The sequence below is a fragment of the Vigna umbellata genome, chromosome 8 (assembly GCF_029865625.1).
Source record: "Vigna umbellata cultivar VRB3 chromosome 8, Vumbellata_1.0, whole genome shotgun sequence".
Classification (NCBI taxonomy): domain Eukaryota; kingdom Viridiplantae; phylum Streptophyta; class Magnoliopsida; order Fabales; family Fabaceae; genus Vigna; species Vigna umbellata.
The window spans coordinates 27,436,775-27,460,349 of NC_142172.1; the positions used below are offsets into that span (position 1 = coordinate 27,436,775).

The 23,575-nt window shown below is 30.8% G+C and overlaps 1 protein-coding gene across 1 annotated transcript; it reads left to right on the top strand.

Annotated features, from left to right (window-relative positions):
- The first annotated feature begins 16,421 nt into the window (after positions 1 to 16,421).
- LOC124828071 (protein indeterminate-domain 12-like) lies at positions 16,422 to 20,596 on the top strand. Its single transcript, XM_047301283.2, has 3 exons — positions 16,422 to 17,264; positions 17,438 to 17,834; positions 19,329 to 20,596. Exons 1-3 carry the CDS (start codon positions 17,105 to 17,107, stop codon positions 20,119 to 20,121), a joined length of 1,350 nt encoding a protein of 449 aa, XP_047157239.1. The 5' UTR covers positions 16,422 to 17,104; the 3' UTR covers positions 20,122 to 20,596.
- The last annotated feature ends 2,979 nt before the right edge of the window (positions 20,597 to 23,575 follow it).

A 23,575-nucleotide genomic window follows, 5' to 3' on the forward strand; every position in this document is an offset into this window, starting at 1 on the left:
AGTCCCAAGGCATAAAACTTGTACAAAAATACCGCAAGGGACGCTAGTTAAAACCATTTTAAGCAAATAAAAAAAATGTGAAGAAAACGGTGCCTTCACTTGTGGAAAAAGCTTTTGAAATCTCGAGCCTTTCGGTTTGACCTTGCAACGTTCAAAAAGTTGTTTTCTCTCGTAAAATTTTGTAATATATAGATTTTTTAACAACATTGAGGCCGAGAATGTAACTTGTTATCGATCAAAGACAACCGCTTAGAACTTGACCAAAAGGCCATCCACCTATACATAAAAGTCGACTTCAACTTGATCAAAATGGTTAATTATTGTCATTACAAAGTCTTATTTACCTGCACAAGTAAGTCAGATGAAGCCTAGTTAAAAGACTCGTTGTCATCCAACAAGATGAGATATTATATGTCTGTCAATTCAAACTTAGGAGGGGTTTGTGTATATATCCAATCCAAAAAGAGACTTTAATACATTTTTAAAGTTCGACAATTTTGTTCATAATGCACATTCAAATCATATAGCCAATGTGACTTCTCCTTTATGATGTAATTATTGGCCATGATTCCTCTATTACTTGGACACAACGATCATATCTCTTTAGTTCTATATAAAGTGTTGAACCAAGAAGTATAATTTAATTAAACATTTTCATGCTTTCTTATATACTCCTAAAAGATTGGTAGTTCTTTTATGGTATTAAGCATAGAACATTTTCATTCTTTCTTATATACTCTTAAGAAGATTATTAGTTCTCTCATAGACTTAAGGATTAGAAATTCTTTTGCATGTGAATTATTCTGTGTCCCTATTTGCCTGACAAAAGTTTTTCAGAATCTTTACATGTGTCTTATTGATACACATTCCAAATCCATTATGAACACAGAATAAATATTTTAGACACTTAAAAAAAATCTTTATAATTTGTGTTTTTTTTAGAATAATTTTATCATGAAGTGTCTAGAAGCGAAGTTATGAAGTAAAATTCCTTTATGTCTCGACTTAGACTTTAGCCATTATCCAAAACTCTCAATCTTTCGGTGTAAACTTCTCGTTAATCACTTAAACCTTATTCTGTTTATTCAGGCACCTAAATATTAAACACTATAAATTCACTATATCAGTAATCAAATAAACCTTTATTCATTACACTGTTAATCATATCTTCATCACAAACCCATACCCACTTGAATCACCAAAGCGTTTTCTGCATCAGTACCAAAGAGAAATTTAAATTTAAGGACAAAATTTTAATTTTGTCAATTATATTTTCTAAATTTAAAATTCAGTAAAAGGGTAATATACATGTCTTGGTGAATGTATGTTTTTCCCAATTATTAAGTTCCAATTCCAAATTTGGAAAGAACAGTGTTACGTATGTAGAAGTTTATTACATTCATTATTATCATTATTGCTTAGCAAAGTTCAATTTTTTGAGTTAGTTAAGGAGTCAAAGATGTCTATTGCTTAGTAAAGCTGAATTCTTTGAGCAAGTTAAGGAGTCAAAGATGTCATGCTAACTAGTTAAGACTAAATTGGATTTTGTGTGAAAACTAATGAAGCATAAACTCATATTTCATTAATTAAATTACTCTTTTCCCCTTTTGAATATTCAACCAATATGAGCCGATAATGTTGAAAAAGATAGCAAAACCAAGCTATTCACTCAAGTTTTATTCTCCGCAATGGTTTTACAGATATATTTATTTTATTGGAAAATCATGTGACCTTCATTTTCTTCCCACTGTCAATTATCCATCTCTGATTTTCCGTTTTGACAACATTTTATAGGTCATTGAAAAAGGCCACTAAACTTGGGACTGGCTTAAAACTTGGGACCCATAACCCTAATAGTCAATCATCTAGAGAAACAACTAGGCTTTTTGCAAACATTGACCAATTGGGCCTATTAAATGTCCTAACTTAGCCTCTACGATGACAGTGAAGGAACCAAGATAACCCATAAAAATGGGTAACTCAATATCTTCTTCTATATCTGTGTATAAAACAAAGTCTTCACTGTTAACGTGTCAACACTTTCTCAAAATTTCCCCCTCCTGAATTTGAACTATATGCACTTGGTTGCTATCACCATGTACTGCAAAACAAAAATTTTGCATTCAAAAATAAATCATGTGATCATTCTTTCTTTTCTTTAAAACCATCTTTCTTCCATTTCAAACTTCAAATATATTGATGGCAACACATGTTATTTCTCTCATTCTAAATTATCCTACTTACATGACAACACAAATTTATTGGATATGATAAAACAAAAATTGAAGCAAAATCCATTTCATCTCTTCTAAGTTAATTTTTGTTAGGAATGCATAGGAAGAATCTTTTTCAATATTGATATTAGTTTTAGTAGAGAATAAAATTTCTTTGTTTGTAGTAAATTCCAATTGTTCTTTGTTTGTAAGTTTTATGTTGTTTGTAAAGACTTATTTGGTTATAATTTTACAAAATGATTGTTTTCTAGTAGTTTTAGAATAGGTTTGTAAATTTTATTGAAAATAGATTTGTTGGATTAAAAAATAAGAATAAAACATGATATGGAGTGCACCGTTTTGAGATAGCCAATCAATTTTATCAAAGGTTGTTGCAAATCAAGCATAGAAAACACGAGTTTATTCTCAGCCAAATTAAGCAAAAAGAGAACATGAAGAAACAAGGAAAATATGTGCATTTCATGTAATGTAATTGTGATTAATTTTTGAATTTTAAAACTTTTGTGATTAAATTAAATAAGAAAATTTTGAATTAGATATGAAATTAAAGACATTTTTTAATCTTGCTTTAAAATAAAAAAAAATGGTATGTAAAAGTAAGAATGTTCTTTGTGAATTTGTGAGAGTTTTGTCTCTTAAGAAGTAATTTTATATTTATCTTAAAGTTATTAAGAATTTAAGAGGTGCCTATCTCTTATTTTAGGTTAAATCACCGAACGTACGTTTATTTGTTTAAATATTCCATTTTTTTTCATTTTTTAAAATTATTATATTGACACCTTCATCCTTAATTATTGACTCATATCTTAAAAATTAGTATTCTCATGTGACATAACAAAGGGGAGTTTTATTCCTTTGGTTCATCTTATTGGAATTTAATGGATTGTAATGAGTATTTTTGTGAAAGATCACTTTTCCATACGCTTTATTGATAAGATATTATTACAAATGTCTTCCCTTCTCCTTATATATCCCCTCCTCTTCCCATTATCATCCAAAATTTTCTTATTCTAAATTTTCTTGGCATTTTTTATTTTTTATTTTTTATTTTCTTAAAATTTCAATGTAATCTAACAAAGGATTTCTTTGTTTTGTTTTTCATTTTGTGGAGGTGTGATCTTGATTCGAATATGTGATCCAAACTTAATTTTATATATTTCTTGAAAATTTTCATGTATTTTAACAGAGGTTTTTTTTTTCATTCGTAGTATGAGTTAAAGGTTAAGAACTTGGTAAGTTATTTTCATCCCTCTTTACAATTACGTATATTTTTATTCTTTTTCAACAATTAAATACGTAATTGTGTTTTTATTATTTTGCTAAATTTTAATAAAAAATCAACCCAACACAAACAGAGGGAAATGCATTGAAAGATGTCAACTTGTTAAGTTGTATTAAATCACATGTTCTTTTTTATGTACCATAAACTGTATATAAACAAGTTCTTTTTTTTCCTTTTTTTTTTCATATAAACTATCTTATTGTATTAGAGTACTAAAACAATTTTGTCATCCCAAATTTAAACGAGGTTAATTTTGTCTTGCTTTTGAAAGTATAAAGTTAGATAAGGGTTTTTTCCTTATTTTTTAGGTTGTTTCCAATTCAATCTCCGTTTTATTAGAATCCCTAATTTAGTCCTAAAAAATGAAAAATTGAATCAATTAGGTCTCTGCCATTAAATTGGCTTAATAGAGTTAAGTTTTTTATGACCTGAGACTTTGACGTGACAAATTTTTTAAATGTGGCTTTCTCTACTATGTATACGTGCAATATATAATTAAAAAAAAATTCTGAAAACTAAAACCCAAATTAGGGCTCATCATCTTCAACATTACCTTTCATCATCTTCAACCTTAACAATTGATGTTCATTACGAAATTTGGTTTTCATGAAATTAAGCACCACTAGATTAAGGTTTAGTAAAATCAAATTAGGTTCGAGATTGGAGTTAAAGGCGTTAACAACATCTCCCGAAAACAATTCACCACCGTCGTTTTCTTATGAAGCGATGTGAGGGGTTTGGGGCTGCCGAGGTTGATTATTTAGGGTTTGAGTCAAATTCGAAAAAGGGTAATTGAATTTGAGGGTGGAAGAGCTCAATGAGGTAGTGATCGAAGGAGAGGCAAGAATCAGAGGAAGAAGATTGAGAAGGGCTTTGATTGGTTTGATTAAATTGGAAGCAAGGTTGTTTATTTTGGGGTGTCGCGAGTGGAGAGAGTTCACCTAAAAGATGCAACTTGTTGCGATTCAAAGCTGAAACTTCAGCTGCGTTGGCAATGCTTGGTCGAATTGGTCCAATGAAGTGGATTTGGGGTTCCTTACGATTAGAGATGGTGGCGTTTCGTAGGTTCCATGGAGATTCGAAAGTCTCGGGTTTTGTGTCCAGCGCAATTTAGGGTTCGTGGCTAATTTGGGGGTTTTCAAATTTGTGATTATGTTTTCTCTTTACAGGTTTCAAATGGTTTAATGAAGAAGAAAATAGATGATGATGAGTTCAATTGCAGCGCGAAAAGCTTGAGCGCTCGTTACGTTGGCCATGGTGGCGATTTTCCCTCGCGGTGCTGGATGGAAGGAGATGAATTAAAGCGAACATGGCGGAGTCACGATTTTGATTTTGTGGTTACCTGATTCCAGGTTGATGGTGCACGAGGAAGATGATGGTGGTTCTGAGGCGCGATTGGATTCTCTGATGATGGTTATTGTTGTGTAATGTGTAGGAATTACAGATGCTGGAATGAAAGTTATTGCTGAATTTAGGGTCTGGGTGGTGGACAAGAAGAGGATTTCTGGGTGGTGCTTGACTATAATGGAAGATGACTTTTTTTTAAAAAATTTTTAATCAAAATTAAAATGTTTTTAAATTCCACGTAGAGCTCTGTGAATGTCATCTTTAAAAAACTTGTCACGTCAATCTCCCACCTCATCAAAAACTTAACCCCATTAAGCCAATTTAACGGCAGAGGCCCAATTGACTCAAATTAGCATTTTTTTAGCACTAAATTGGGGATTTTAATTAAACGAGGATCAAATTAGGAAAAATCCACAAAAATAGGGACAACTAAAGGGGTTTAACCTTAGTTAAGATATCAAGTCTTACTTACAAATCTATTTAATTGATGAAGAAGTCACAATTAAGAAGATGAAACCTAACTTGAAATTCTTGTTACAAACATAAGTGTTAGATTTTTTCATATCACTTCATTATGATATTAATATATTAATCTATGCTTTTAATTAGAGTTGTGGGTAAACATAGAGCACAAAAAATTCAAATATTATATCCAAAGGTTAGAACTCAATGATCTTTAAGTTATTAATTTTTGTATGTGAACTTTAGTGTCTAACTATTTTGATTATTTTCTTTATCATGTTTAGTGTAACAAGCAGCCAAATTCATGAGCATCTGACTACTATGTCATGTCTTGGATCAAGACCATCCTTTGAGTAGGAATTAGAGATGATTGGACTGAAGTAATAATATATTTTTCACATATTACAAATCAAACTCAACTTTAAACATTTGGATGAAAAAAATAATAAAGTTGTCTTATTTTTGCAGCGCTTCAACAATCCATCACCAATAATAGAGGACACACAATGAAGAAAATAAATAGGAGCGGACATTGTATTTTTTGAGCGATGGAGTTAGGACATACATTAGTTTAATTTTAATACTTTGAGTTTTGATAGCTTTAGTTTTTAGTTTTATCTGTGATAACTTTAGTTTATAGTTTTGATTAGTTCACATACAAAGTTCAAAATGAGTTCTAGATATATGAATGTCAAAACTGTGTTGGATTTTTGCTTTTCAGGTTTGGTAAAACTTTAAAAATGAATGATTTATTAGAAAAAAACTAGGAGGGATGTCGGTTAGTGTATTTTTTTACGTCAATTGACATCGAAAATGGAAAATTTCGACATCAATTTGGCTGTTTTTCACAATTTCAGAAACTTTCGCTCAACGGTTAAGGTGTGATGATCAATGGTGATGGACGTCAGATCTCCTTACTTTTCGATGTCAATCAATGTCTTTTTTTTCTTTCGATGTTAAGTTGACGTCCCCGCTATGACATAAGAGTTTGGACACACATCAAAGGTCGAAAATAATGGATGTTAAAACTCGTTTTTTTAAGTAGTGATAAATAACTAAAAACTATATCCGAGTCTTATTTGTCCAAGTAATTTAGACATGGGTGGGTATACAAGTCTCTTAAGCTTGGAAGATGTAATTAAGCTAGTAATCTGATTTATATGATGAAGGAGTTTTATAATCTTTTTATTATAGATCGACTTTTTCAGGTTATTGATAAATTTGTCATTAAAGCATTCAAATTAATATTACTATACTCTAACAAGTTTAATATTGCTAAGTTAACTTTTGTTAAAGCTTTTACATTTAATCAAAGTATGGTCTCAATTATTGGCAAAAATTAATTCAATCATATGAAAGTTCCCACCTTTAATAAAAATATAATCTCAATTAAACTTAAAAACCTTTTGACGCATATGATTAATATATGTATGTAGATTAAACATTGTGAGAACTAGCTATAATGTAAAAATCTTATTTTTACTTGATTCGGAAACCAAAGACATAGATAAACATAAATAAGAACAAACAAATTTATTATATCTAACATCATAATCCAGTTAAGAAATTATAGAGAATAGAGGAGAGGACATGAAAGATGGTGAAGAAGACAAAATTAGGTCCCCAAATGGTTTAGAAACTCCTCTAATGTGTTTACTTAAGTCTCTTTATATAAAAATTGGATAGGACTTTGTATTGGGCTTTTCCGCTGCAATAATTTACTTTTTGATAATGTAATCTCTTCAATTATCTTCTAAATAAATCTAATATCTTCAAGATATATTTGGTTTTTGTCGAGATTTAAAAATATTTAAGAAGATCTTGCCAAATTCCAAAATATTTGGCAATTATTATCTTTTGATAATATAAGAAAGATAATTATTTAAACATATCAAATTAAATATCTAAAGATATATTTGTCCAAAATTATCTTTCATGATGCGGATTATTGTATTATAAAATCCTTTTTGTAGAAAATATAGCAGAAATCGCAAAGTCTAATTTTTGTTACCCGTTCCCTCTTTCTGGCTTAACCAAATTGAGTTTGACGAAGCCAAACTTCTTCACTTTTTCATTATTTTCTTGACTTCTTTATACAATGTTTAGTTTGGTTTTTGTGGTTTTGATTGTTTGATATTTTTGGCTTTATATTTAAGGTGTGAGGATAATTTAATCAAATTATTTGTACATTTTCATAAGTTCAACTTAGTTGCAATTGCATTAACACACCTCAAAATATTCAAAGAACATTTATACAACTAAAAAACTATTTTTAACACGTTTTGCATCTCATACTCAATAAATTCAAATATAACAAATCCTAACTAAAACAAATTTTTACAGTAAAAATATCAATTAAAAATTTAATATTAAATATACATTTATCAAAGGTTGAATTTTTATAACTAGTTTTTTTTGTAAATATGAACAACCATTTTATTGGAGTCAAGTTCGTGCGACTATTATTAAATGTTTATAAACCTATATTTTAAAGCAAATCATGTACAAGACGTTACACTAAATAAGCGGTTGTCACTTTGTTTATGTGAAACATTTTAAACCTTTATCATCCCTTATGTTCAGAATCCACTCAACTCCCTCCGCTCATAGTCTTTCTTCAAAGACCTTTTGAACTTTTGAGCTAGCATTATAGAGTTCTCCATATATTATCTTCCTTCAGTTTCCATTGTCATCCCTTCACTTTACATTCTCCCATTCATAACTTTTCTTTCTTTTATGATTCCTCTAACAGGGATAATACTATTGTAAGAAAGAAAGTTACAGGAGTTGGAGATAAATTGTCATTAGAATGTTGTACTGACTCATCTAGAGGGGTTGTATGGAGAAACTTCCACCCCCTTCCTTCGTACACACGTGTGCCCCCTACAAGACAATCACCACTTATTCTTTCGAGGAGGCCAAATAGAATTCTTAAGAGGTTGTGAAAACAATTGAGCCATGGAAGGAAAAACATCCTTTTATTTTCGATCCCGAGTAATCAGAGAAGTTATCTCGTATTCCTCTTAATTCACTTCAAGCGAGAACATTGAATTATTTGTTTCTTAGTTTCAATGTTATTGCCAAACATATTGTGGTCAAGGCTTTTGTTGCAGTCGAAATGATTTACATGAAACCACCCAAATTTTATTTTTGTCCTTGATGGATTGTTAATGATCATTTCAATGATGAGTGTGGATGAAGTACACCCTTCTTCTTAGTTAAAGGTTGCTGGAAATCAATCAAGAGATCATTTTCGAGGATGACTGCACCAACTTTGACACACAATCATTTATTTATAATAAAATATTTGCTCATAATGTTTGCACACTAGAAAAAATTAGTAATAAAAGGTTATCAAAGCTACATTCGAAAGCATAAAATGGAATAAGAGATGATAGTTTACGAATCACATATCAATAAAAATAAATAATGAACAATAAACTCTTATAACAAATCAATACTCAGTTCTCTTGAATAAAATATGGAAGTGTAACTCAAGGATTTAACATAGGAACAATTAATAATAAACTTTTAATTAGTCCGAACACTTTATGTTCTTTTTGTATTTTCTCTTTTGATGAGAATGAAAAGAAAGAAAAAAGAATTATAAGCGTGCTCACATGGGATATTATGACTTTTTTATGTAACTTATCTCGAGTACTTTTTCTAAGTTTCAATAATTTTAATTTAGCTCATTCAACAAACTGAAATTATAACGGGTCTCTACACAATAAATCTTTCATAACATATATGTCTGTAGTCACATCTACTTTATTAGATCACTTTATAATTAGATAATAAAATACAATGACCCTAACACATTTAATGATTTTGTTATATATATATATATATATATATATATATATATATATATATATATATATATATATATATATATAAATCCTTACAAATATTAGAATTTATGAGTTCAAAAAAATTGTCGTTATATCCGCATGTAGAACCAAAGCAGTTTTCATTGCATCAATCGCAATCAAACCTGAAAATGATAACTAATGTTAACAGAACCAAATGATATGAATTCATCATAAAATGTGTAGCATGAAAATTAGGTGAAGGTGCCTCGTACACGTCTATTTTCAACTGGTCCTTACTTTATCTTAATGAGATCAATACAATAACCTTAATATACAGAGTGTAATTTTTGAATAATAAACCAGAATGTATGCGTACATGAAAATCAAACATAGAACACAAACACACAAAAACGACTAACTCCCACTGAACTAAAGATTCCTCAAACTATAAAACACTCATATGAGTAATATATGCTCAAGAATAACCTTGGGTGTTAGAGCCCTATTAAGAGGATATACCATCAAGGAGTTTGTCCCTAAGTGTTTTATGGAAATTCATCCACTCTGTACTTTTTCTTTAACAATTGATTTGATGTCACAATATAACCTGAGTGGTCTTTCAATTCCTTTCTTAATACGCAGTCTTATGAAAAAAATCAGCCACATATACCTTGATTTGATGTCTCAAAGGATGCTACAAATTTTGCACTCATAGTGGATAAAACCATTAGGGTTTACTTGGTACTGGACCAAGAAACCACATCACCAGCTAGCATGGAAATGTAACTTGGAGTGGATCTTAAACAATCTTGGTATCCTGCATAATTGTGTCAGAATACTTAATGATCTCTAACTGGTCTAACCATATATATGTGAGTTTATAAACCTTTGTTCTCTTGAAAAGACCTCATAACTTTATTGGCTTCTTTCCAAAGATCCATTCTTAAATTACTTAAATATCTCTTAAAACCTTAACTATGTATGCTATATCTAGATGTACATACTTGGACATACATCAAACTCTCTACTACTGAAACATAGGAAATCTTCTACATTTCTTGAATTTCTAAATTTCCTTTTAGGCAAGGGTTGAGACTAAAGTCATCTCCATTAACAACTGGAGAATCCCTTGATTTACTATCTTCATGCTAAAAGCATTAATTATGTCATCAACATACAAACCCCATCCTTTTGAGTATAGCCCTTCATCACAAGACAAACTTTATACCTCTCCATATTACCATTAGATTCCCTCTTGATCTTAAACATTCATTTACTACCAATGGACTTCATACCTTCTGGTAATGGGACAAGTTTCCAAACCTTATTATCTTGAATAGATTTATACTCTTCATGAAGCACATGTTTCTAAGGATCTTGAGTTTGTTTTTATAGAGATTTTGAACTTGTTAGAGGTTCTGAACTTCCTTCATTATAAAAAAATTTATGAATCGGTTCACTTTCACGATTCTTCCTCTAAACTTTATTCTTCCCCCCAAACTCTATTGTAGTAAGATGCAAGGACTTAGTGAAAACATCTGCCATTTAATGTGAAGAAGGAGCATGAAGAAGGTGAATGAGCCTTTTTGAAATTTTTTGTCTAACAAGGTGACAATCAAGTTTAATATGCTTAATTTGCTCATGGAAAGTGGGATTTTTGAAAATCTCGATAGCATAATTACTATCACAAAACGTTGTGTAATGAGTGGAAACAAAGAGATGTAAACCTTGAAGAACAAAATGAATCCATTGTAGCTAACAAGTTAAAGAAGTTAAGGCATGATACTCGACTTCAAAGGAAAATCTTTAAATAGTAGTTTGCTCCTTGACCTTCCAAGAGACTAAAGAAGTGCCTAAAAACATACAATAACAAGAAACTAAATGTTTGGTAGTGGGACATGTTGCCCAATTAGAATCAGAGGAAGCCTAAATTTTGAGACAAGTATTTGAGTGATAAAGGCAAACAAAATACAAAGAAGAAACTAATCTCCTAACAAACTCAAGTGAAAAACAAAAAATATTATCTTATATTTCTTTATCAAATAGATATCTTTATTATAGGAATTAGAAAAGAAAGAAATAATCATAGATGAAAGGCAAGAGTCAAAAGTGAAAGAAAATAATAATGAAAAACTATAAAAATAATCACTCCAAAGTTTACAAGGTTTGTGAAAAAAATGGTTGAAGAAAATTTAAATGAATTTTAAATGTAAAGAAAATAAGCTATTAAAACAATTTACATTAACGATAAACCCTTAGTAATATAACCTCTGGAAAAAAAATATATTCTCATTGATATACATATAAAATCACCATTTTGATACATGAGTGATAAAATATAAGTTTATAAACATTCAATGCAAACTAATCATACAAATGCAGTTCCGATAAAATGTTCATAAAAAACCAACTTCAAAAAACTTGTTGTAAAAATTCAACCTCTAACATAACCATGAAAAGGTCATTTTATAATGAATCGATATAAAAGAAATCTATTCATGCAAAAAATCATTTCACCTGTTTAATTAAATCTATTATTCCAAACTTTTAGATTTATCTAGTCACCATACCTAAATAACTAAAATAAATAATTAGAACAAAATATAACACGTGTGCGTGTGTATATATATATATATATATATAATACATATACTGTCCAAAATAATTTTATAAAATAAAAATACAGTTTGTAATTTATTTTTAAAATATTATTCTTACGAATATTTCTAAAAGGTGATGATGAGTACAGAGCCAATTAAGAGCATGAGATAGTTGTCCTCTTGGTCCCTCCTTTTATCTTTCGTCATTCTTATCCTTATTCTCTCCATGTTAAGTGTACCTTCCCTTTATTTGTTTATTATTTTGGCTTCTTTTTTTTCTTAATGATATGTTCATCGTCCTTCTTAACTGAGTTTTTAATTAAGAAAATTAAGGAAAATGATTATTTCCTCGATAAATAAATTAATGTGTGAGAATATATATATATATATATAAAACTAAAGTTGACAATTGAATGATATTACTAAAATGAAATCATTAAATGGAGAAAATAAAAGAAAAAATTTGTTTGTAAACATTTTTAAGATAAAAAAAATTAACATTTAAAGAAAATAATTTTTTATATATTAAAATTAAAATTTATGTCAATAAGATAAAAATAAGGATTAAAAAAACTATATAAAAATAGTTTTTACATATAACTTTATGTATACACTAATTTTAACTCTTTCATATTTTTATTTCCTTAAAATCTTGACCTAAGATATAAACCATGTTTGGGTATGATAAGTTGGGTGGAAACGAATAATCCTTATTCAGAAAATTCAACTTATTATATGTTGGATATTTATTTAAAAAGTATATTTTTCTAAAATCTGTCATTAATATATTTTAAAAAATAATTCATAGATTTTTAAAATAAAATATAATGTAAATTAAATTAAATATAAATTAAATTTTAATTTTAAATTTAATAAAATATAATTTCAATTTTAGTTCTAATTATTTTATAAGTAATAGACATTTATAGTACGACTATTAGGATATCTTTGATCTATTTATAAGTTAATATTAAATTATTCATTACTTGTTATTTATTATATGTTGATATTTATTGTTTAGTAATATCAATTATTTACAACAAATTTTATTCATATATATACATACAAAAATGAGAATGGATTAATTAATATTTTTCAAATTTGTTTATATGAAATTCAACTTTTGATATAGCTCATATATGGTGAACATATTTTTACCTAATAATTTAGGAGTAGGATACTTGCAGATAAAACTCCACAGAGAGAAAATAAATTAGAGACATATACATTGATTTCCATCAACAGAAACATATATGAAAAAAAATATGCACAAAGATGTCTTTCTTACTGACAAAGTCTGAGAGAAAGTCAATAATTGAATCTACACAGTGTTTATTATTTTACTGTTGGATTTCTCGTTACGTGTGTATGAAAACGACAGTTAAGGGTTGTTTGGAGAGGCTTAAATTTCTACTGTTAGTAAATATGAAATAAGAAACACAAGAACATATTAAAATGAAAACTTTTTATAACTATAAATAATATTAAGACTCTTCAATGACTCTCCAATGATAATTATTAAGAATCTTCAATGACTCGTTATGCATTGTCTGTGTATAATTATTAAGACTCTTCAATAATAATTAAAATCAACTATAAATACAATAAATAAATTTATAACTACGTGTCCATATTTATATAATCCAATCTCCATGCAACCATACTAATTAAGATTTATTTGATTAGTAAAACCTTATCTATTACTAGTGATTTTATGCCTATTATTGATTGAGTCTAAATTCTCTCTCTATAGCCTTTCATTAAACGAGTTTTATATTCATGGCATGCATGCTAAATTAATTTCCCGTTTCACGTTTATAATTACTTATCCTAAACATTTGCATTTTCTTTTTTCTGAACCTAAATGATTGTAAAATTTTGTGCAGAGTTTCGAATACAGTGATTATTTTTAGTATTTAAAGAAAAACATTAAAACAGTTTTTTTTTTTTTTTACATTTTAGGAAAAGCAAATAGTTATACATTTTTTTTAAGACATTCTTAAGTAGAAAATACTTTTCTTTCACTTTTCAAAAAATACAAAGGGGCACTATATATATATATATATATATATATATATATATATATATATATATATATATATATATATATATATATATATATATATATATAACCTTATTTGATATGCGATGATGAGATGGAGAATCTAGTAATAGAAGAACCCGTGAACAATGTCTGGCCCGCATGGAGATAGATGAGGTTTTCTTTTCCACTCATCATCACTACTTTCTCTCTCTTTGTCTCTCTCTCTCTCTGCATGCAGAATATTGCAGAAGAACACAGTAACAGGAATATATATTGTGAGAGAATTGGATCAAATTAGAAAACCAAGAAGAAACACTGAAACACTATTATGAGATTGTTATCATCATAACCTCAAATGTGTGCATCAATCACTTAGGAAGGAAACAGAATATATATCCATTAACCGATCCACTTGGGAAGATTCATTCATACATATGCTCTCATCATCATCATCTAAAAACGTCATATTATTTGGAATCGTGCACCATTCATAAAGTAATTTTCAGCTTCTCTGGAATAAGTTATGTCCATAGCATGCATGTTCATACATGATTGAGTGTGTACTGTTCTTGGAATACGTGTGGTTTTACTTTTCAAATCTCTTTCTCTAAAACCAAACTTATATAATAAACATGGATATTCTCGATCGTGTTTGGTATACTACCCACAATTAACTAACCATGACAGATAAGGAAAATTAAATCATTTTTTTCTCTCTTTTCGTATTATAATTGGCGAGTCTTGTTCCTCAATTTTCTGCATAAACTGATAAAAAGTTAGGCGCCCACATCTCAAATGAATATGTATATATTTTAAGTAATGAGTCAAAATTGAAAGGCCATCCATACAGCCACGTCATTATTCATTAAGTATAAGAGTTCTCAATAAACTTAATAAACTAACTTCCAAAATGTTTAATCTGACAATTTCCTGCTAGAATTTTCAGGGATGGAAAACTATGTGCCAAATCAAATTGTGACATGCTTCTATGTAAATTAGGTTGTCGTCATTATCTAGAGATATAAACTTTATATATTTTTTATCAAATATTTCTAAGGTAAGAAAAAAAAAGCATAATTTTGAGCTGCTAATTCAAAGTGGAGTACTTCAGGATATGCAGCCTTCACATTCCTCAGAAACAGATTAACTAAGGCTAAGTAAGTATTGATCTAATCTCTATTCAGTGTTTGTTCCAAAAAGATTGGATGAATGTAAAGAAAGCACTAACGAGTGGTTGGTCCAAAAAGAATGGAATTCAGAGTCTTTAAAAGGTTTCGATTTAAATTGTATGAATGATGAAAATATGGTTAAAAGGGAGATCTGAGTAAACATGATTAGCTAACTTGGTTCACCTAATTAAGTGATTGACTAAAATGATTATATAAAATAAATGTAAAGAGAGCACATAGGATTCCAAATTAATTATATAATATAGAGGAAGAGAAAATGTGAAACTGGGTGGCTGTAGTCACAAAGATCTAATTTGTGATGGGTCCCTATTCCACACACGCCTATGGTTTATGAATGGCTTGCATGGCTGCTTCCACGGAAGTAGCCCACGCATGGCCCCTAAAGTTAGCGAATGCCAATGTTGATGTCCAAAATGACATGTTTGACCTTTGAAGCAATTCAAACCTTAGCTGATGCTGATTAGAGAAATGGCAAAATGGACAATGTATGCCATCCTTCCGTAGCTTTAGATTTGGGTTTGGAATAAAGAGCAAGGAAAGAAGAAAAGAAGAAACCTTTGCAAATTCTATCCTTAGTGGGGTTTTTTAAGCACTTTCTCTACAAACTAGGATGTAAGAGAATAACACTGAAAGATAGAGTGGCAGAAAATCCTAAAGGCTATTATGGAGAACAATTATTTGATATTACATTCCACGAACCAAATAATAAGCTTGTGGAAAGTGTATATACATACATGACCGAGAGAACATGCTACTTGACATGAGTTATGAATTATTGTATATATCATCGAAAAGGTTCAAGACCATGAGAACTTTAAAACCATTACTCAAACACTTTTCACATTTTATAGAGTGCAGTATTTTTATTTTTTTTCAGAGTCACATACATTTACATATACGGTGTTTAAATTTTATATTAAAGGAAAGGAATGACTGTATATTATTATTAACTTATGCAAACTACATGATTATGGTCAGATTATTACATTCACAGTAATGTCAATCAGTGAATCAATCATGTTAGTTGTGGGGTTATCTTTGCATGCCAACATATATGTACTTCACAAGCTTGAAATTTCTTAACATGAGCTATTCCTCTCTTTTAAGGCCCTTTTAAGATTTGGGTGTTTATTACATGTAACAAAAAGAAAACCATCAGACCTCGCTAAAAGAGAAAAACTCTTTATATACATAAGAAAAAGATAAAAAGAAAAGGATGGAAAATATAAAATGAAATAGTGATAAATAAATAAATAAAAATATATATATATAAGTATAAATAAAAAATTAAGTATTTGTTAATAAAATATAAAAGTAAAAGGGGAATTTAACGAGTCAAGTGGGTAGGAGATACTTCGTAGTCTTTGCCCGGTCAATTCCGTCATCCACATCCCTCTTTTTCTCTCTGCAGACTTCTTAACCTTTTTTAGTCCTCTTGCCTTTTCCTTCACCCTAATTTCTTTCTTTGTTCAGTTTTTTCTTAATGTGTTTTACAATTTTCCACTACTTCTGTTGTCATCATCACCTTCTCCTCTCTACAAATATGAACTTCTCTTAGCATAATATAGATATATTAAGAAAAACGAAGTCAGGTTATTGATTATATCTTCCTTTTTTCAATATGGTTTGTTGACTGCATATATAGAGGATTGTAGTGATGAGCATGTTTAATTTTACATATGGAAAGAGATATACATATATATCTAAAGTAGTTGTTCAGAGTTAGTTCAGACAAAGAATCCACATAGCTTAGACAGTGACTTGAAAAATAACCCACCACCATCATCATCATCATCACCTCCTCTCTTCACGAGATTAATTACTCATTTTACCTTTTTCTTTTTATTGTAATGTTTTACCACAAAGTAAATGATGTCTTTCTCTGTCTATGAGTCCCTGCCACCCCTTCACTAGCAAGGTTCTGCATATAATTATTAGTCGTGTCCCAACCCAAGCTAGGATTTTGCATTTCTTGGCTCAACAAGGAGCAAAAAGTAGCCATCACGAAACCAAGGTAATAAATACATAGCTACGGTTTGGAACAAACAAACAAACCAAGACATTAGAATATCGTATCTTGCTTTTCTTCTCTTTCTTTTTCCTCCAACTTGGAGTTTTTCTTCAAAGGCAATGTTCCCTTCAGTTATGTCCAATTCCAATTCCTTGTCTGAAGAGGCCACTGTCTCCTGTGGTACAAGAATCGGTGGACTCAATCACGTAGTCACAACAATCATTTCTCCACAAGAACCTCAAAAGATCAAGAAAAAGAGAAACCTCCCTGGAAACCCTGGTAATATTAACTAATTTATCATTATATGTATATAAGCTCTTTGGAGTTTGGATTATATGCATACGCATCATACATATATCCTTGCTATTGATGAGATGTGAATTATTATTATCAGATGACATGTGTGCTGGTTAATTAGGTTCGTTTTCTGATTTAAACTGTGCACGTTTCAGACCCGGATGCTGAAGTGATTGCTTTATCACCGAAGACTCTTCTAGCTACTAATAGATTTGTGTGTGAGATCTGCAACAAGGGTTTCCAGAGAGACCAGAACCTTCAGCTTCACAGGAGAGGGCATAACCTCCCATGGAAGCTGAAGCAAAGGAACAACAAAGAGGTGAAAAAGAAAGCCTACGTTTGCCCGGAACCTTCATGCGTTCATCACAACCCCTCAAGGGCTCTCGGGGACCTCACAGGAATTAAGAAACATTACTGCAGAAAACATGGAGAGAAGAAGTGGAAATGTGAAAAGTGCTCAAAGATCTATGCCGTTCAGTCCGATTGGAAAGCTCACTCCAAAACCTGTGGTACTAGAGAATATAGATGTGATTGTGGAACCCTTTTTTCCAGGTATATATATGTATACTCAACTTCTATTTATTTAGAAATTTTGAAGTGTGTTCATATGTTAGATTTAAATCAATTCATGTTTAACTATCAAAAGGGGTTCTCTTAAAAAATTTTGGATGATCTTTGCTCTTTATGGTAATGGAACTAAGCTTGATTTCACCCTTGTTTTAATTGCTCAAGTTCCATGGTAGGTTGCATGAAAGTGGACACAGCTAAAATACAAGTGTCAATTTGCAAGAGTGACTGAAACTTTACCTGTTTCTGAATCCTAAAACTGCCAAATGAATGCGCGGCAATTAACAACAAAAACAAAATCACAATCCATACATACATCTTTTGTTTTTATCTACTGTTTTATCTGTGACTCAATAGCATTTTTTTTATCATGATAATACATTCACATGCATGTCAGCATGAAGGGCATGATATGTACTATGTTTACATTATGTCAAAAAACAAGAGTGTTCAATTCATAGGGTTTAAGGCTACGAAAAAATTTCAAGGGTGTCAGAGAGTGATCAATTGTTTTCTAGACTTCTATTCTCTCTCTCATAACATATATGCACAAATGTGCGTATATGGAGTGGATGCAGTCTCTAAGAAAATGATGGGATCTATTTTTGTCTACTGAAAAAGTAAAAGAAGTATAATTAACATTGTTCAAAAATTTGTGATGATTTCTTACTTTTTCTTAAATTTTTTTAGTATAGCCATTTTTCTCTGAACTTTCATCATTGTGAAACCTGATAAATCTGCAAAAAAATCTGATATGCTAAGTTGCTTTCCTCTAGCATCATCAGTGCATATATGGGATTCATTTACATTTCTCACCACTGTGTCGTGCATGAGCTCTAGTTTCCCAAGACTTCCGCCATCATCACGAAATGCCGATTATTCTTTTACACTGTATATCAAATTTTGGACCAACTTTAGATATTTTCCAATTAAAATCTATATTAACCAAAATAAGATTTTCCAATATTTTTTTGTTATCTCCATGCATGAAGCACATGAGCATTCATCAATTTTCCACATTCATTTTGTTCTCTCTCCTACTTTAAATTTGACCCGGAGACACTATTCATGTCCCATTAGGTCTAAGCCTTTTACACTTCAATCCGTGTATGGATTACTCTCTCCCATGCATAATTTTCCCCATCTTTTTTGAAACGGGGCACATTCTACAAGGTTATGTAATAAGTCCTTCTTTCGGTTTTGCAAAAACTCCACATTCGCATGCATGATTCACTTCATTCGTTAACACACCCCCAAAAGAATAAGGAAAAAAAAATCCCTTGCTCCTATAATACTAAAGGTTATTAGTTTCTTAAAATGATATATCTAAAATGTGAAAAGAGAAGATTTTTACATCCAATAGTTCAGACATAATTGATACATGTTTTTATTATATAGTGTGATATGGGTGAAGGAATATCTGTAGGGTTGTTTTGTGCAGTGAAAGTAAAATTTGTATTATTTGTGTGAAAACTGCAGGAAGGACAGCTTCATAACTCACAGAGCATTCTGTGATGCATTGGCTGAAGAAAGTGCAAGACTGTCAGCAAACCAACTGGCCACAAGCACCACAAACCCTTTGGTCCAATCCCTATTCCTTTTCCCAACCCAACAACACAACAACAACAATATCAACACCACCAACTTCATCAATCCCTGGGACCCAAACCCTAACCCTAGCAACCTTCCAACCCTCCACAACGCCATCAAATCTGAATCTCACAACTTCCACACTCCAATCTTCAGCACCACCACCACCAACAACAACATCTCTTCTCCTTCATTGCTTCTTCATCATCCCCCCAAGACCATGATAACCTCACCCTACAGTGACCTCCACGTACGCCCCTCCAACGCTGCCACGTCAGCGCACCTCTCCGCCACTGCGCTGCTCCAGAAGGCTGCAACCTTTGGCGCCGCCGCTATAACGGGCCCCACTCACGTCACTCCGCTCAGCATGGCCGAGTTGGGAACCGGATCGACTCAGCTGGACTCGGTGCCACCCGAACGCTACATGAACATGAGGGGCCTCACGAATAGCGACGGTCTGACCAGGGACTTTCTTGGCCTCACCAATGGCGACGCGGTGAACGTTAGCATCGACGTCAAGGACATGCTAACGTTCACGGGAGGGAGCGTAGAGTACAACCATTACCACCACCAAGCCTACGATCACCATCATAATCATAGCAACTCGCTTTTCAAGCCACAGCATGGGTTTGGATTCCTTGGGACAACCACTGGACCCGAATCCTGGGGAAATTGTGAGTGAACTGCTTTAGTCTGTGAAAATTGTAAGCTTCGGTCACAAAATTTCGAAAAATGTTTACTACAATCCTTAATTTTACAAGAGTAAACGTTAACAACACACTCCTAGCATTCTCTTTTAATACACTCGTTTTTATAGATTAAAATTTATTGAAAACCACTTTTATTAATAAAAGTTTGTGAAGGGGTGTGCTGCTAACAGTGACCGTTTGTACTGAATGACCTTGTTTAAAATCAAGGACTGAAGTAAAAATCTTGAATCAAAGTTACTGAAGAGATTGTTGCTTACAATTTTAGGGACCAATGTGTTGTGTTGGGTGTAATTTCGAGATAATGTTCACACAAACTAGAGAGTGGAATACCCTTGCTTGCTGGAACTTGTATTTTTATTTTACCCCTTTGAATTACTACAGTTAATGCTTTGCCTCAGAGTTTGGTTGATGAATTAATTATTAAAAGGTGTTTTAGTTTTGTCCTGATTTTCTTTTTCTTGTGATGTTGTTTTCTTAAGGTACAATTCTTGTTTCTTTATAGTTTCAGTTATATATACATTAAATGTTTAATCAATTTAGCTACATATGGTACGATGCATGTGCTGATAATTTTGGAGTAGGCATAGAATTTGTTTGTGGAATATGTGTGGAAGGGTGTGTGTGACTGTTGCACACTGCACAGATGGAGTTAATAAGAGCAACGACGGTGGTCTTTCTTGTCAGTGTGGAAACAGAGAAAACGTCACATGAACAATTATAATGATTGGTCCTTTTGTTTTTATCACTACACACGTCCCATCTTTGTCTTTACAGCTTTTAATCTGCTGCTACTGCTACTAGCCAAACTAGTGTGTCTCATATTTTCTATTTCCCTCGGCTGAGGTATAATATCATATAAGAGAGAAATAAAAGGGCATCCCACTAATTTCTTACTTTTATCACATTTCTTATGTGTTTTTAATCATTTTTATTACTTTTACCCGTTCTTATATTTAAAGAAACAAAACAAAAACTTCATATTTATTACATCAAATATAAATAACTATTCATCATTTATTTCTTTAAGTAATCAAAAGTATTAATTAATAAGATATATGCAATGCTTCATAACACTCTTTAGGAACATTAAATATTGTTAAAAGAAGAACAATGAACTTACAGGTGATAATGCAGATATATATATATATATATATATATATATATATATATATATATATATATATATATATATATATATATATATATATATATATATATATATATATATATATATACACACACACACACACATTCACATATATATCCTACATAAATGTTCTACACAGTGGTTTTTAATTAAAATGGTCCCTCATTTTGTTTAAAACCCGAAGTCAAGCACTTTTCCATAACCTTTTCATATTAAAGAGTTCAACTTTGATTTGATTTTCATAATAATTATTATAAAGTAGTCAGTTTATGGAAATTACATTCTCAATGTATTTTGATTATATTTAATATCAAAAACTTGCTTAAAAATATCTACTCTCAACCCTTATTTTGGTTTTAATAAAGGCACATGATTGAACCTTTATTGGGAACAATATATTCAAACTGGGTATAAAAGACATTTTTTCTTAAGCCAAATAACATCACTAAATGATAAAAAATGAGGAAATAAATGACAAAAAATTTCTTTTAAATATTAAACACAACTACAAAATAATACCTAATTATGCTAAATGTTTTAGGTCATACATAAACTGTAGTTGCTGTCTCCATTCTAGAATTTCATGAACGACACAGTTGTATGCACCTCATATGATAATATTAAGAGAATGATAGATAAATGTGTATATATATATATATATATATATATATATATATATATATATATATATATATATATATATTATGTTTTTAAATCATAGATTAAATAAAGAAAAGATACGGCCTTCTTTTGAAATGAACACGGTGAATAGAAGTTAAATATATCAGAAAGTTTACGAGAAAGACAACTTGTACGAAAAATCAGAAGTATATATTTCACCTAAGAAAAGTTGTAGTCCCATGAGTTCAAAATTTTCTGATATATATTCAGAATTCATAATTCATAATTTTAACATGAAGTAATACGCGTAGGTTTCTCGAAATGATCGTGAGGTTATCACATGTCGGCAAGGGTTTAGCAGTCACAATTACCATGCAAGCTTTCCAATGACTGAAACACCCTTGTTGTGAAACCCTTGGATGAGAGCTAGAAACCACAAAATCTAATAAACAATAAATTATTACCCTATGACATGAATTTTGATATGTAAAAAAAAAATCATGGTGGTGGAAGATATGAAGTCCCTTCTGTAATTGGTGAAATAAATAATAACCACAATCTAAAATTATGCATAAAAATCTTCGTGACAGTGGAACTTGTCATGCGTGTTGAACATTATTTGCATAATAATTTAGTTTAAGTCTCTGTCGGATAGCGAATGATGCAGATTGTGAAGCTCGTGGATTAGAAGTGACACCATTTTTGGATTTAGCAGCTAAATGCCAAAGTTCTCCGTGTCGTAAGCTTTTGTCTCTGTTTGTGCCATGCAACACAAGACTCCAAAAGGGTCAAGTATACCCATTATTATTATTATTTCGATTAAATTTAACCAAAGAATTTTCGTGAACGATATTCAAACAGAAACAGCTCATGTATATGCTTTTTTGTGAAACCCAAATCCTAGTCCGTGAGTCAATGAGATCACTATGTAATTGTAATTACAACCATATACAAGATCCATGTGGGTCCCATCTACTAATTAATTCACGTACGGTGAAAAAGGTGCAAAGACATTGCAGGCTTTCATGTCAAGAAAGAAAGCATTAATTTCTACGGTTGTTCATATATAGAAAATTTTATTTTTCTTCGTTAATCCACTTCGGACGAAAATTGCAAATTCCAAAACCAACTTGGATTTAGCTACTTTGAGGGAAATGGGGCTGCCCACATTTATTGCCTAGAGCATTAACCAACTTCCAAGAAATTCTTTTTTTCTTTTGATATGATACAGTTTTGAAGAAATGGAGGCTTTTTTTGTAAAGGGACGCTCCAAAACATGCAAGTGAATGAGGTTATGAGCATGAGTGAAAAGGCAAGATAAATTTTACGGTGTATGTTTGTATATTTGTGCGGAGTGTTATGGTGGTCCGGTGGTAATCAATTAAAAGGAAAAGAGAAAAAGAAGAGTACAGAAAATAAAGGAAAAGGAGAGAAAAAATGTCAACGGTTATGAAAAAAATGGTTGATGCACGTTTGAAAGTTTAAATTGGCCTTCTTTTCAGTATATTCTTTATCAACTTTTGTGCCGCGTAGGCTTTGGCTGGCTACGTCCATAGATGTAATTCAACGTCATTTGCTGTCTACACCATTTGTATATATCATGTCAAGCTTTTTCATGAACCACCGTTTTGTCAACTTTAATTTAACTATCATCTTAA